Source organism: Ceratosolen solmsi, unplaced genomic scaffold, assembly GCF_000503995.2.
Source record: "Ceratosolen solmsi marchali unplaced genomic scaffold, CerSol_1.0 scaffold6, whole genome shotgun sequence".
Classification (NCBI taxonomy): Eukaryota; Metazoa; Arthropoda; class Insecta; order Hymenoptera; family Agaonidae; genus Ceratosolen; species Ceratosolen solmsi.
Window position 1 is genome coordinate 13,832,207 of NW_011948414.1, and position 18,060 is coordinate 13,850,266.

Consider the following 18,060-nt stretch of genomic DNA (forward strand, 5'->3'; position numbering starts at 1 on the left):
CGTGGCTTATGTATGTCAGCAATTTAGTCACAGTACTGCCACACTGGCACCTAAGATATTAAAAATATCAAGGTATAAGAATGTCGTAATATTATATTTTATTGTAAATAACAACTACATTCAATTACGTGTTTATTACAATAACTCAATTTTTATTTCAAAATTTATTTTATGTAACAATAAGATTATAAATTTATTTTTGTTAATTTAAGTACAAAAAACTATATTTTTGTTTAGAAATGTTTTATAATAATAAATTTATCAAAATTAATATATAATTATAGCTAAAAATTTATAGTTCAATAATACAAAAAATAAAGATTACATTGAATATAATATGAATTAATTATTCTTTGGATTGATGTATTCATACAAAGAATTTCGATCCATGATGATTATGATAACATTTTTAATTATTTAATATTAAATTATTATAATAACTGATAACTATATATATTTTTTCTTTTTTGACATTTGCGATGATTCTCCTTTCTTCTTTGACTTTTCTGATGATTTTGTGTATTTATTAATGAGAGAATCAAAGAAATTATTTGCCTCAGATACTCTAGATTTATTTTTATTTAAAATTGCTAAAGCTAAATTATCCATTTCTCCAGAATCTTCTTTTTCGATGTGCCGCATTTTAATTAACTTTTCTGCTTCTTTTGCTTCTTTATCCCACTACGAATAAAATATTATTAATTAATATATGAATTTATTATATATACCCTATGACGGTGTATTATATATTATTTTTAATTTGAACGGTTCGTTATCAAATATCTAAAAATTAATTTATACACGTATTTATTTTTAAAATTGTTAATCCTTGTATTAGTGTACATAAATAATTCATAATATATTACAATTTTATTTTCAAAGAAGTTCTTAAATATATTTTTATATTATATAATATGTTACTTCATTTTGGAAATTTATACAAATTCATGAAATTAAGATTTTATATGTGTTTTAAAAAAATTAATGCAACTATATTATTTGCTATTAATAAAAAGTAACAATCAATTGTTATTATACTGTTAACTTAATTATCTTTTATTTAATTAATAATTAGTTTTATTTAAGTAATTAAAACAATTCATATTCTTTAACATTTTTTAATTAAAAAATTCACATCAATGTATGTAATTATCTTACTAGTAAAATATTACGAATTTAAAATTATTCCTATTTACATTATAAAGTATAGAAAATAATTGTGTAACGTATTTCAATTTACGTAATATTTAATGATATCGTAAATTCTCATCTCAGATCTCATCATTATTTCTAGAAATATTCACTTTAAAATTACTGGCAATTCAAGTATTTACATAAAGATATTTACAAATTCAATACCTTTCTTCTAATTTAAGATTTTTAGGAATTCAAGAGTCATACATTAATTTGGTACACAACAATAAATGACTTATTATTTTTCTAAATTTGTGTGTCTGTTATAGATCATATTTATTATATATAAATTTTAGGTCATAATTTTATTCTTTTGAAGTCTATTTTAACTCATTAGATGAGTTCATAAATGGAGTACTCGTACCCAGAAGATTATCAAAGCATTAAGCATCCACATTTCTTTTGCACAGTTCTCATATAATGTTTAAATAAATTTTTCGTTAAGAAAAATTAAGATAAAGTTATAAATACAAAACTGTTATTACTAAAAAGCAACTTATATAATAAATTATTTATCTATAAAATAATTATTACAAAAATACAAAAATTTTTTGTAAATAAATTGTTATAAGTAGTTCTACTTAATCAAATATATTTAATGACTTCAGTGTGTACCATTAATAGTTATTTTTGGCTCAACATAATATATTTTTTAAATAGAAATTTTTAAACATAAATCATTTAATTTATTTTTCAATTACTACTTTCTTTATTTTATATAACTATTGCGAACACGATGAATACATTACAAAATAAAATTATATAATAATTGTGTTTTAATATTTGTTGTACTGTATTATATGATAATAAATCAAATAAAATTATTATATATAAGATAATAAAGTTTTAGTTAATTAAATATAAAAACTGTGAGTGCTAACTATTATAACTAAAGGAAACTAAAAATAACTATTTATATGCGAATATATTAACGTAATCAGAGATAATCAGTATAAAAGTGTATTGATTGATTTATTTCTGAGTATGTTATACAGAGTTTAATTTTTTAAAAATTTGAATTAGATAAGTTATTATATAAGGCAAAATTGAAAAAGTAGAGCAGTTTTAGTTTCGATATTAATAAAAATAAAATATCTCAATATATTATTTAAAAATTTTAAAAGATATAACCATTAAAACATATTCCTATTTACAAAAAAAAAACAAATATCTATTTACAAATCAAAGCATTAAGAATAAATATATCAATATTTGAATTTTTACAATTTTAGATTAGATAATTTATACTGATATTCTGAAATGATAGATAATAATATCGAAGCCTCCTGTTCTAATTTTATTTGAAAATAAATTAAAACGATTATTTGAATTTTCTTTGCCTAGTGTATTGATGTATATGGATATGCACCATGTATACTATAAATTTACTGGTACATATTTGTATCAAGTGCAAATTTCCCAAGCTTTACGCCGTGGCAAGGCGCGGAAGACGCATTGGTATTTATAAATTTTTGGCATAGTTTCGACCCGGACTGATTCGTTTTAACACGTTACACAACGCAATTATCCTAACAAATACAAGCTGAACACCAATAAAATGTACGATAATAAAGTTTAGAGGCGGAAAAAATATATATGAGAAAGAAAAACTCCTGCATGAAAATTAATTGTCACATGGTTGTGAATAAGTAAAAGAGGGAGAAAGAACGAGAAAGTGAGTTTCTGCGAGATCTTAAAATCATTAGAGATGTTCTACTTTAGAATACTAATTAAGTCTTGTTGGTTTATTGAAATTGTTACAGTAATAGAAGTACATCTCTCTTTAGTTCTATGATGCTAGCACTGTTTTTTATAAATAGCATAATTCCAACTTATCGTAATTCAAATAATATGTATATATAGGATTACAAGTGAGAAGTCATAATAATTATACTCGTTACATTCGGCAGTAAGTTATATAAGTAGCGTGTAAGTATGTAAATTATAATTTTCAAAGATAAAAAGTTTTAATCTTACTGTATATCAATAAAATTAATTATCAATGCTTTGTAATTGCAATATTTAATCTATTTTCATTATTGTTTTATTAAAAACTCTAGAAACTTCTTTTAATTTTCTATTAGTGAATGTTATTACAAATTATTTATCAAAATAATAAAAAAAGTATATTTTACTTATAAACAATTGTATTTATTTCATATATATTAAAAATTTTCTACATACTTTTTGTACATTACATACTTAAGATTATAGTATTACTTGAATATTCAATTATGTTTCAATAATATTTTTGTAACAAATATATATTATAAAATAAATATATATTAATAAAATGAAATATTCCAATTATGGATAATTGTATTTTTTTAATCAAGTGCTTAAAAATTAAGAAATATAAAAATATTTTATTTAAACTTATAGAAAATATTTAAATTCATCTCAAATTTAAAAATAAATTTTATAACAAATATTTTTATGTAAATTTGTGTTAGAAGTATTACATGTTTATTAATCATAAATATTTTAACTTGAAAATCAATATCTTAATTATAAACTTTATAATATATTAATGAGGAAATTATTAATATTTTTATATAATAGAGAAAAATTTATCTATAATAAATTATATATTTTACAGTAAATTTTTATTCTATTCATATTAAATATATATAATATTCTTGTAAATAATTATATTTAAATATTATTTAAATTCATTATATTATTTTTATAGTAAATTATTATAATAAAAATTAATTCAATTTGCTTTCTAGTCTGATACTGTAAAATTTTCCAATCATAATGTAAAACGATGGATGCGCGATTGCCAATATTTATTATATTTTGATATGAACATGAAAACGATATTGAAGTGAAAAGTTGAAATTAAAATGATAGTGAAAATGCATTTATTGGAGATGTAATATACATCCAACTGTTTGACCTGTAGGCAAAATTGTATCCAAATATGATAACCGGATTCGATAGATAGTCGTGAACATATAGGTGGCTTTCATCTTCGAATAGAAGTCATCGATGTTACTGAATAATGCGTCGCTGATATGGTATATAGATGAGAGTCGTTTCAGGTACAGTGAAGCTTTTGATTGTTGAACTATGTTTATTTCTTTATTTTTTTTGTTACACGACCAGTATTGTACTCAAGTCGTTTTATAATTGTTTTTCTTATAAAAATACATTGCCTTTATCCCTTAATGCTGTAGTTTAACGGGTAAGGATTTTGATAATTTCATAACTTGATCAACCAATTTTTAAATTTTTGCAAGATAGTGTCTCGCAGAAGTAGAAGATATCACCTAAATCACATAATTCGCAAGAGTTCTTCGTTAAATATAGTCGAACGGGAAAAGTATAAATATATGGATCTATGAATCCTGTATTGGAATATTTATTATATATTTTATAGTACTACCCTAGTGAGTGTCTAATCTCGATAAAATGTGGTTGTATATACTTATTTTTTTTTGTGAACTATATATGAGACGATACAATTACAATCTATAATGTTGGATTAAGTAGAATAAAGTTTGGAAGAGTTTGGAAGAATGGTGATGCAATTGATCTGTAATTATACCGCCGTTAAGGTCAAATTTTATTTTGTTCCTTTACTCGTTAGTCTGGGAATCATTATTTGTAGCAGTAATAAGTTTACAAATAAAATAAAATAATAAATTAATATAAGCCACCTTTATTAATTAAAAAATATTATGTTAAATTTTAAATAAAAATTTGTACATAGCATCATTAATTAAAAAATTAACCGATTTGTTTCAAATTTATCACATTATTAATGATTGAATATTTTCTTCATTTCCAAATTATTTAAATATCTCCACGTTTATTTTATATGAGTGATTATACTGTTAATATGATAGAAAAAACTTACAGTTATCAATTTATATATGTATATCTGTTTTACAATTTAATTTATTATTACATAATAATATTGATAATTTTTCGAAAGTTTTTTAAACGTCATATAATTGTGTCATGTAATCGTGAATACATTATTAACTTATTCAATAATCTTTTTAGATCGAGTGGTTTCTTTATAGATAAATAAGAAGCATTATTAGATAAATGTAATAATTATTAATGCAAGTGAATTGATTTTTATAACATTAAGTATGTACTTGCATTTTAGTATTACTAACTAATTTAAGATAAAAAATATTTATTATTTATACAAGGCTCTCATGATTCTGATGCTTTTCATATAAAATAGTTTGAATTAAACAGCAGAATTTATAGAATATATTAAAAATTTTATAATTTATCGAAATATATCATGATGTATTAAATAATTTAAGTAATAATTAAAAAATGTTTATCTCTCTACTTTGTTTTAATTAATTAATAAAAATAACCGCAACGTTGGAAATTCATATTTTAATTTACTAATATATATTATATATCTATATGAAATACCATTAAATTGAAAATGTAAAAATGCATTTTTATATTTTTTGTCTAAATTAACATTAATACACTTTGTCTCATTTGTAAAGTTTTATATATTAATTTAATGCATTTTATAATTCATTAGATTTTGATCAAATAAAAATCAAGCCGCCACTTTTAATTATTATTATAGAAATTTAAGTGCTCATTTAATTGGATGTACATGTAAAAAGTACAAAACTTACACTTATAAATTAAAATATTAAAATATTTAGTCAAAAATAACAGACAAAGTTTATACGCAATTTGCAAGAAATTATTTTATTATTTCTTTTTCACTAAAATATACAATAATTTATAATAATCAAAATTTTAATTTTGTTCTAGAAAACATAATTGTTTTTGTTTTTCATTGTTTCTATCTAGTGAAGCAAAAATTCTAGTCGAATAATTTCGAGCAATAACAAATTTCTTAATATTGTTAATAAAGCAACACACAATATATATAATTGCTGAACTTAGTATAAATCATTTCATACGTTTGTATTTATAAACATTTTTACTGCAAGTAAGCTTATTTCAAAATTAAGATCATTATACTATATTAGAATATTGTATCTGTATTATCATTAATTTTGTTATTTGGTTACATTTATTTAATTTTAAAAATGGCAATATATAAAAATATATCAACGTAATCAAATTCTTTAAAAAATTGGAATGGAAAATTTAATAAGTATGTACACCTTTAATAAAATAAAGTTTGTAATTTTAGTTTATAATCCTAATAAATATGTAAATTGAATTGTTTTATCTATCAAAAACACGATTTAAAGTATTATTTACGTAATGAAAATTTTTTCGAAAATATGAGTAATTTAACTATTGAATAGGCTTTTTAGTAATATTCTCTAGATATTGAACTTTGTAATAGAAATTTTTTATAACTGTAGAAATTTTGATATAAAATAGCATTTGCAAATAAAATCTGGAATTCAACTGTATTAAAATTAACCATAAACAGTACCAAACATAGTAATGAATCTCAGACTTAAAGTTTCAGAACAGAAGTACGTAGTATTCGTTAAAAAGTATGTATATACTTATGTAGTAGCCTTCATAAAGAAACATTTGATTTATCCCTAAATCCAAATAAATGTAATCCTGATATAATTTGTAATTCACTGTTTGTGAGAATGAGGATATGGCTCCATGCACATGTTTAAATGGGTGGATGGATGAATGAATATGAATGAAAGGAAGGATGAAGAAACAGGTAGAGGTGGGGAGGGAGGGAAGGAGAGATAGAGAGAGAGAGGGAGAGAGAGAAATCTTGGAACTGAAAATTTATTAATCAAAGAATTGCTTACGAATTGATGCATCACCGTTAAGGAATCCGCGCATAGTAAATTGTCTCTATTCTCCAAGTATACCGACTTTGGATAGTGTGTACAAAGATCTTTAGTAAATTGTAGTGTAACCAAATATACTTAGGAGTTCCTTTCTGAGCTGATATAACTTTAATACTCTTTTGCAGCATTTATTTGCGTGAATCTCGAAATTTGTATTTTGCATTTAGACATAAAAAAACAATTAACAGTATTATCATTTTATTATAAACATGAAGACGAAATTTTAAGAAGATCGTTGAATATATTTCAATATATTTGTATCATTGAATTATATATAAACAAAAGTGATAGAAAATAATGCGAATTGAAAAGTATAAAAAACTTCTAAAATACGATAACCAAATAATTTTATATAAAAGCTCATAATAATATAGCACTTTATTTAAATATTACTTTTTATCATAAAAACAAGTATAAAATTAAATATTAAATCATTAATTTAAAAACCTATTAATATTTTTGCAGATTTTAAAATACGTTTAGATTGTATTTTTAATATTTAGAATATATGGGAATTAAATTGGTCATGATCTTGAATATATGAAATTTTAAATGATTAAAATTACTTTAAATATTTGGGAAATAATCAATATAAACTTTTCTACAATTCAGTTAAAAATTACAACTTTATTAAATAGATATTTATTTATAATTATAAATATAATGATTGGTTTGATTTAACAAATAGATAGATATATAAATATAAAGATTATCAATTAATACTATTAACCAATAAATATGAAAAATATTCATAAGTCAATTCAATATTCAGTAAAAGTACAGATTTCGATAAATATTAATAGTAATCAAATATATGTAAGTGAATATTTTTGTAGGTATGTGTAGGTATATTTGTATATTTAAAGAAGCCTATGCCAATATATATTATTGAATTTGTAGAAATTATATAATAAGTAAAGTAAATAAAGTGATTCTATAATTGTCATGAATAATTTTCTCAATTTAATAATGATTTTAAATATATAATAAAAAGTATAAAATTGTATACTGTTATTTGAAATGAAAAATTTATATAAATATAAATTAATTTATTTCTATTATTTTTTTCTCATTATATAAATGATACACCAAAATCATTGTAAAATATTTCACCATGAAATGTAAGAATAAATATAAATTACTATAAATTTTTTAATAGTAAAAAGTAGCATATAAATGTGTATACATTTCATTTATTAAGATCTTTATAAATATTTTAACGTATCAAAGAAATGAAACAAATTTTCTAGTTCACACTAGCCGAATAATTTTATTTACATATTATTTTCAAGTTTAAAAGCAAGCATTTATTATTTACATTGTAATAATTAATTTTATCTGTTAGCACATTTTTTAAACACATTCTCATAATCAATATAAAGCTGTGTTAGGAAAGTATTTTATTGGGAAGCATTTGTACTTTATTTTTGTATTTATTTAGTATTCTGTATTTAGATTATATCTAAGATTTATCTGTATATTAGGAATTCATAAAATTTCTTATGATTAATTTATTTAATATTTAAATTAATCAATAAGACTAATAAATTAATTTTTTATTATTTGCTTTAAATTATAAGTATATTAATTAAATATTCAAAAAATTTTAATTATATATAAAAAATATATTTCCTAACTTCTAGAAATTGAAAAATATAAATATAATAAAAAATTTTGCTTTCGTATTATGGTGTAATTATATATACTCAGATTACGTCAGATATCCGGCGTGGGAGTAATACACAGAGGCGTTTTCTGCGTCTTTCATGCCTCTCAAGAACATGAGATTAATTTAAAGTGAGAATAGCACAAGAACACAAGAAAAACTTGGTCAATTTAATTTTTCACTATACTGTATTGCAAACTATTTTTTACGAAGTAAAGAAGTTGAAAGAAAAGTACAAATTAAAAAATAATTAATAGATAGAATAAAATTAACTGATGTGTAAATAATTCATTTATAAATTAATTTATTTATGTAACCGAAAGTTGAAAATGTTTAAATCACGTAATCTATTTAAATTATTTAATTCTAATAATATCATTTTTCTCTCTATTTATATAAATAGAAAAATATAAATTTATACTATTTATTATCTTCTATATATTTATTTTAATATAAAATAAAAAAATTATAAATAATAAAATTTAATAAAAATGTACAAATTATTTGTCTTTAACATACATTTATTTATTAAAATTAATAAAACTCATAAGAACATAATTTAAAATAATTACTTTATAGTTTAATATGTTATCAATTTTGACATATTATTTAACAATATTATGATGCGAAAATATAAACTATGTGAATAATCTAGAAAACTCAAATTTTCTAATAAAAAAAGAACATTATATATTTATATAATTACAAACGCATAAAGAAATAAATTTATGCCCTTATATACGGACTATATACAGCTGTAAAAACGACTAAAATTCACACATGAATACAATTTTCTTATAATAATAATATCAATAGGCCTTTTCAACGGTGAGAACAGTGTAGTTAATGTTAAAGTCGTGAGTATATATTGATCATTACATCAATGATTAAGACAAATCATAACTTATATTAATATTTATTAATAATACGGTAATTAATTATGTATTTTATTATTGACAAATTCATTTTAATTAATTTAAATTTTTATTTTTACAGTGCATGCGTATTTTGTGTGTGCGCGCGGGCGTGTAGTCTTGTCATATTTATAAATAACTAAAATATGTTACAGCCTCACAAATAAAAAAGTTTAAATTATTAAACTAACTAATCTCACAAATTGTATACTTTATTCACAAGGCTTTGAATGATTAGTATTAGTTAAATAAAAATATGATGAATTTATATCGTACCTTTTTATTTAATTTTAATGCAAAAAATTTGTATTGGTAATATTTTAAAATTAATGTATAGATTATTGAGTAAAATAAGATTATCTTTAAGTTTTTTAATAGATTAAAGCTAATTTAGTAATAAGATTGGTAACTTGTATAAATTTTTTAAAATCAATTAATTAAATAATTAATAGATTATAGCTTTATACATTTATACTATTCCTTATACACACGTTTTTAAAGCAATCTTATATATGGTTACAAAAATATATAACAATACAATTAAACAGTACAGTTAAACAAAATTTTTAAATTAAAAATTAGTAGATAATTTAAAAATTTTATTTAACTTGTATTTAATATTTTTATTATTAAATATTGATTATTTAAGACTTAAAATGAATTGCAAAAATGATGAATTATCTGATTAATATTAAAAGATTCCTGTGCAGTTTATTTTGTATTTTCTAGTAAACAACTTGGCGTTGATAAAAATTGGTATTATTTTATTTGTATTTTTTTAATTTTAAGAATTTTTCAGAGTTTAATTTTTGTTAAAGTAAATATATTGCTTATTAGCAATATACTGTTATATAGGAAATTAAATTCTGACAATGATAGACAGTATACTAATTATACAGGAAAATATATACGAAAAGGATTAGTAATTAATTTTGTATAGCTTGTAATTTGCAAATTAGAGATCAATCGTACTTATATAATCTGCAATGTGGCTCTCTTGGTAAGGGCTGCGCTCATGATGACTCGTTTAATTGTAGTTATGAAGGTCGTGACGTAAGCAGCTCTTGTAATAATAATGGGAGCACGGATTATTACGTTGGCTATTCGCTGTGTGATGCCACTTTCGCTTTGCGTGCTCTCGATGCAAATATTGTCTTCGTCTGTTTGTTATCTGATCAAAGCGGTACGCTTTTACTTTCTTCTCATCCATTTAATCGCGCAATTATATGTTTCCATCACTATCTTATTATTACTTCATATATGATCTTATGAAAATTAAAATATAGCTATTTCTTTATGGAAAATTTTCGGATTGATTATGTATTAGACTGTGATTTTTTTTGGCATAATAAAGACATATTAATGCCAAATTTTATTGATTAACAAAGTATAAATCAAAGTTTTTATTAAAAATTTGTTTATAGTTTCAATTGGTCAATTTTATCAAATTGGTGTATTCAATACTTGATACGATTATAACAGTCTATATTTAATAATATGAAGTCTGCAATCTTTTTTAAGACAGAATTTAATATTGCTTTAACTATGCAAGTCAATTAAAAATTGAGGGAAATTTCTCATAGATAACAGATTAATAGATAATATAAACTACAATTTATTGCAGCATGTATAAATTAATATAATATAATGTTTATAATTGTAGAATTTTATAGAAGAACATTTAAAAGCATAAATATTTTTTATAAAATTTTTTATTAAATGAAAATGAAAATTGTAAGTAAATAAAATAATCATAAAATTTACATTGTAAATATTAAAGTTATTATATTTTATATATAATAACACATGTAGTTTTCCTACTTCTAATTAATGTATTATTAAAATTAATGCTTGATATAATTTTAACTAATTAAAATAAAATATATTAAATAATTAGTATAAGATTTATTTACAGTCTGATCAAATATATAATCAAATATTGTTTTTTATTATTTAACATAAACAACCTTAAATTTTACCATCAGAATTTTATTTTTAATATACTGAATTTTTATTTCATTAAAAAAAGTAAAATAAAAGTAAATTAACGTATATACATAAATCTAATTATTTTTATTTTATAAATTATAATTTTTCATTTTATATTATATATGTTTATTATATATTTCGTGTAATGGAATAAACAAAAAAAAAATAGATTTAAGAGATTCAATTATATTATTAAATTCATTCCACTATATTTTTAGAATATAAATTCAACTTATGATTAATAATAATAAAAAAATTTCTTTAATAAGTAGGTTGAAAGTATTTTTATGCACATTTCTAAATATCTATTATCAAGTAATAAATAATATAAATTACTTATAAATTTTAAATAATTAAACTACTACGATTATTATTTAAATGACTTTCTCAATCAAAGTACAAAGAATTTGTAATTATTTATTAAGTACTAAATTATTCAAACATTTAAGTAATAACATGAAATATTTTAAATAGAGTGTAGACTTTGAAATTCTTGCATAAATTTATTTTTTAATAAATTTAAGGAATTTAATTAATTAAGTTATGTCTTTGACAACATATCTTTGAAAATAAATATTTAATTATTTCTTTTCGTGCGTATTTATAGCGATTGAAAATGTTTTATAATGTAATTTTTATTTTTATCTTTTATAAAGTATATTGTTGTTACTTAATTGTCAATTCAACTATCGGTGTTCAATAATTAATGATATATTAAAAAAAATTAATAATAAAAATGAAAAAAAACTCCATTAATAAAATTAAAAAATTAAAAGACTGTCTAGATTCTCTGAGTCTTTTATATTATTTACTGTAATAATGCTTATTTTCGTGCTCATGAAACAACAAGCAAATTGAAATCTTTTTCTTATATTTGACTTAATTACCCGACATAAAACAAAATAGATATTAAATTTATGAAATAATTATATATAACATCAGAAGTAAATATAAAGAAAAGTATAGATATTTGCATTTATTTTTTAATGATTAAATATGCATAATTTGGTGTTAATTTTTTATGATTATAAAATATTTTTTCAATAAACATCAATCGTTTTATAAAAATTCTCAAACTTTTCACTTGTCTTCATAATATCGATCATTATAAATAATTAAGATGGTAATCATGTTTTTTAGGAAAGAACAGTCTATGAACGTATGTCACTTGAAATTCGCATTTCCTAATGTTTCACAAGTGCACCTTTTGTTTTGTATAAATATGTATATTAAATTTTAATTGTAAATTTAATTATACACATTATAATATTTACAATCGATTTTTTTATTCATACAATATTATACACAATATTTAAATACATGCTGAATTTATAATAAATACTTATAAAGACTAATAATTAATAACAAAATTTAATTTCTTTTATAAATATAGATTTTAACTAATTATATATACATAAATTTATATTTAAGAACTGTACATAAATTTATATTTAAGAACTGTACATAAATTTATATTTAAGAACTGTACATAAATTTATATTTAAGTAAATGTAAATACTTATTAATTATTAGTTAAAATAAATAAACACCATTTATAAAAGTACGTTGATTATTCATTTATTAATCGAGTGAAGAAAAATCATCTTGATATTTATAAGTTATTGTCACATAAAAACTCTCAAATCGCTTGATGATTTATTAATATGATACATCACATTATATTCTAATAAGCGAATTTTCTAATAAACATAGTACCCCTATCTTTATATGCTTATTATATATTTAAAAAAAATATATAAAAGCTCCAATTTTTTAAATTTACATAAGCTTGTTTTACCATTAAAAATTTTTTTTGATGTGAAATAAATCTTCAATATTAGTTAAAGAAAATTGTAATATTTAAAATATATATTTACGTTTAAAGTGTAAAACGTTTGTAAACTTTATTGTATAACATTATTATATTAAGAATTATTATAAAGTTTATTTTTGTTTTATTATAATTTTGAAAACAAAAGTTATGTTCTTAAAGAAAAATTATCGTCTATTTATTTAATTATAATATGAAGTTTATGATACTTCAGTATTATAATGTTATTGAATCCATGTAGCTATCAGTAATATAATCTTAATTAATATTAAGTCGATTTAAAATTAAATTACTAGAAATAGTAATCATAAGTTGTAAGTACTTAAAATATGAGCTACAAATTCAAAAACCATTTTTGTTTAAACTTACACAGGCGAACTTCTATATTTTTGGGCTAATTGTTCCTGTTGCAAGGAATAATTACTCAATTATTCGTTTGATTTTTTAATTGAAGAATAATAAGATCTTCATTACTATTTACATGAACAGCCCATTGGATAATAAAGACGATCCGTGTTTTTTCAGTGAGAATATCTCAATGCGATGGCATACTTCGCAAGGATTTAACAATTTTTCGAAAATATCGATGAATAATAATGTAACAGTGTTAATAATAACACTGCTGTTAAATGCTTTTATACGAATATAGCTTTCTCAAAAATCCTTCTACAAACTAAAAGTGTCATAGTTATCGTCAAAGTAATAAGTAGAGATGAGTTGCCAGAAAAGTAAGTTGCCACATTTGGACATTCGGTCATTGTTGTTGTTGATGATGTAATGTGGATGCTTTTGTTCTGTTCTGCTTGTTCAGGTACTGTATTCCTATAATTGTCCAACTGTTGCTGCGTAATTGCAGGTACGTAATACGGACCTGGATATGGAAAATCTTGTTCAGGTATAGATGGGTTGATAATTTCTGGGGAATTAGGTAGTCTTGAAGGCGGAGTTGTTGTTGGATTAGTGGTGCTCCATCTTAATGTTTCAGTGGATAACTCTCGCGTGTAGTAAGGGGTAAGTGTGTTTAATAAAGTTTTTGATGATGTTCTTGATAGAGTATTTTCGTCAGCACTTGATGGAAAACTTAGAATCGTATTCGGCTGAATATTGGGTATCAAATCAACTTTCGGATCTTCAAATACTGGTGGAGTTTGTAAAAACGGATCTTCAGTAGGCATCTGATCCACTATACTAGTGGACAAATGCCCATCTATCTCATATTCAATATGATGTTCGTTCAAGAACTTCTTTATTGCATTTGAACAACTGAACTTGGGATTATTGTTAAGGAAAATTCTTTTGAGATCTTTTAGCTTTGGCATGCTGTCTAGATCAAAACACACTAGGCGGTTACCAGAAAGGCGCAAGTCAACGATGTCAGGGGCATTACGAAAGACGTCCCCATCAATGTGCTCAATGCTGTTATAATTTAGATCGAGATACGTCAAGTAAATGAGGCCTTCGAACCAGTTCGCCCTTACCTCTTTCAAATTATTGTTATCGAGGCTAAGCTGTTGCAAATTTTCTAATCTACGGAAAGCATCATCATCGATCTCAGTGATCATACAGTGGGAGCATATTAACACAAGAAGATTACTGCCGAAGCGTGAAAAAAGATTTTTGTCAACTCGATTTACAGGCATGTTTGAAATGCGAATTTTCTCGGTATTATTTGGGAGTAGTTTGAGATCATCGATAAATCCGCCCTCGCAAGTGTATTCGATCAAGTCCTGGTTATTTACGTGGATGCACACTGCATTTAGTTGTGTCACAAGAAGCACTATTGTAGCTGCTAAGCAAATGTATCGATTCATTTTTATTATGTATTTATATTAGCTGCTAATTGTTTTCGATAATACAGAGCCACTTAACACCCAGTTCAACCGCGACAAAGCAGCATGTAACCGATCAAAGCTGAACGTTGAACTGAGCTCATATATTCTGTTAGCTCGTTATTTATTTACTTTGACGCCCCTCCACCGTCTACAATATGGTATTGGTATTCTCTCCCCCCTGTCTCGCGCGATCACTTCCATTCTCATCAACTCCCTCTTTGCTATTAGACTTCCTTTTTTTCAGTGTAATTATTAATATACATTAAAAAGTTAGAAAAATTTAATATAATTTATTCACCTTCTTCCTATTTTAATTTATTTCATCTAAATATAATGCTTCAAATTAACAAATAATGATTTCACAATATCATGAATAATACTTAATATTAGAATAACGGAATAAATTTTTATATTTTAAATATTTCGTTTATTTATAGCAAGAATTTTTTATTTATACAAAAAAAGTTATTCATTTTTTTTTAATTACCTAATTTATCAACATATACATGTAATTTAAGGCAATTTTTTAATTTCAATGTAAAAGTAATTGAAAGTTTCTTATCTAAGTAAATATTTTTAAAAAATTGTGAAATTTTTATATCAATCAACTTATATCAACTTATAACAAATTTATATTTTAGCTAAAAAAAATTTTTGTCTTTGAAATTTGATAAAATATTTTTAAAAATGCGCAACATAATTCAAGATTACTTTCTTTTAAATGAAAATAAATAAATTTTAATAAGCTTTTTTTATAATTATATAATTTTATTTTATAATTATAATTTAGTAAAATTTGATCATTCATCTGTGGATACACAAACCTTCCTACACACTCACACTCACGCACACACACACACACACACACACACATATATATACAAGTGCATATGCGATGCAATAAATGAAGCTTATACAATAAATAACAATAATTGATTTTGTAAGTTTTAAAATATGTGTTAAATGTAAATAATACCTACTACAAAATAAATTTATGACCTTCAATATTATGGAATTTTATATGTTACGCTATAAATAGTTGAGTATATAAATCAAATTTTGATTCTAAATGTTATATTTATTAATTTAATAACATCTATTTACAGTAATATTGAACACTCGTTATTTGCTGGCCTATTTATTTATGTATCAAAGAATTTATAAAATACTATATTAAGATTAATTAAAATTTTCCAAGCTATATAACTTACCTTTCGCTTTCTAAGTAGTTTCTTTTTTTTGTTCTCTTGTGTAAAATTTTTAAATTCTGGTACTTCACCTTTTGTAATAAGATCTTGAATAATACTATGTAATCGAGGCTCTTCATCGCAATTTGTAAAAGGTACTGATTCAAGAATATAATCCATATTGCCTTTACCTATAATTATAATTAAAATATTTTAATATTTTATTATAAAGATTTCATCAGAATTGTAAAAAATCTATTTACTGTCCATATAAGCTCTTTTTAAGTCTTTAATTTCAATTTCAGATCCTTTATAATCTATTTCATATTTATTTATATCTTCCACTGTAATTTCCTTAAAAAGAGAACACCAGTAATCTGCCCAGTTACGCATAATAATTTCTTCACTTTTTTCATCAAATGTACCAGTTTTGTCATAAATTTTTCGTTTATTAACATCACTAAGGATAGAGTGAATTCTACCAAGAACCTTAAATTTTTCTGTAGCTTCAATTTTGATTTTTTCTTCTACGCGATCAGGATGAACAAGCAATGACATTTTGTGGTAGGCTTTCTTTACTGGAAAAAAGATTATATTTAATTATATTTAGTTGAAAATATTATATTTTTACAATATATTGTTAAAAATAAAAATTTCCTTTTATATCAATTATGATTTTATTATATTTCCATTAATATGAATTAATTATATTATTGACAATATACTGATCATATTCATGATTTTTGTATACATTTGAAAATATGCAGTTATATCTTTGATTTATATTAATAATCTTTAAAAAAATTAAATTAAATTAGTATACAAAGTAATTTAATAAACAGACAAAATAATGCAATAGAAAATTCAAATTTTTACTATTTTTTATAAGTCATCTAAAGAATATTTATTAAGCAATATTTTTTATAAATTAATTAAGTATTAATAATTAAGTAGAGGTTATATTTATTTACCTTGCTTTTCATTAGCATTTTTTGAAATTTTTAAAACTTCATAGAAATCACGAGTATTAAAATATTTTTTACACAGATCTAAAAGATCCATAGACATTTTTCTAAATTAATAAGTTTTGGAAAACTCAAATAAATTATTTACTTATTTAATTTGAAATACGAGACAACCATGGAATAACTGGCTCGTTTTGTTTCTGTTTGTCGATGCAAAACTGTTTTATTTGTATCAAATTGAATAAATGCATATATATATATATATATATATATATATATATATATATGCATAGGCATTTGTGAAAGGTATATATATATATATGTATGTATGCATACATATGTTAAATGTATTTAACAATAAAAAATATATATGCGCATAAGCGCATACACAAGTATATATATATATATATTTTTTTTTTTAATGTATTATTTTTAATGTATTATTGTGATATGTATCAACAGATTATTTTTCATTGCAAAGTATTATACTACTACATTCTTATATGGTATTATATAGTAAACTATAGATTTTATTTCCGTTTCCCGCCACGGTTTAGATATTCTAATGAAATCGATACTAGTTACCATCTTTACCGACTTGGCGTTATCGTCGGCTTAGGATTTCATTCTATCTCTGTCATTTTTATCTCGTATTGCACTTTTATTACTTTGCGTAATAAAAAGATAAAA

General features: G+C 22.0%; 2 protein-coding genes across 2 annotated transcripts; both read right to left on the minus strand.

Moving 5' to 3' along the window:
- Positions 1 to 422: 422 nt before the first annotated feature.
- On the minus strand, positions 423 to 17,602 carry LOC105368172 (dnaJ homolog subfamily C member 9). The gene is made up of 4 exons (XM_011507122.1): positions 17,377 to 17,602; positions 16,669 to 16,983; positions 16,430 to 16,596; positions 423 to 681 (listed from the first exon to the last, which is right to left on the minus strand). The coding sequence occupies exons 1-4, from the start codon at positions 17,471 to 17,473 to the stop codon at positions 448 to 450; spliced, it is 813 nt and encodes a 270-aa protein (XP_011505424.1). The 5' UTR covers positions 17,474 to 17,602; the 3' UTR covers positions 423 to 447.
- Positions 13,897 to 15,438, minus strand: LOC105368171 (leucine-rich repeat-containing protein 15-like). Its single transcript, XM_011507121.1, has one exon. It carries the CDS (start codon positions 15,195 to 15,197, stop codon positions 14,022 to 14,024), a length of 1,176 nt encoding a protein of 391 aa, XP_011505423.1. The 5' UTR covers positions 15,198 to 15,438; the 3' UTR covers positions 13,897 to 14,021.
- Positions 17,603 to 18,060: the final 458 nt, after the last annotated feature.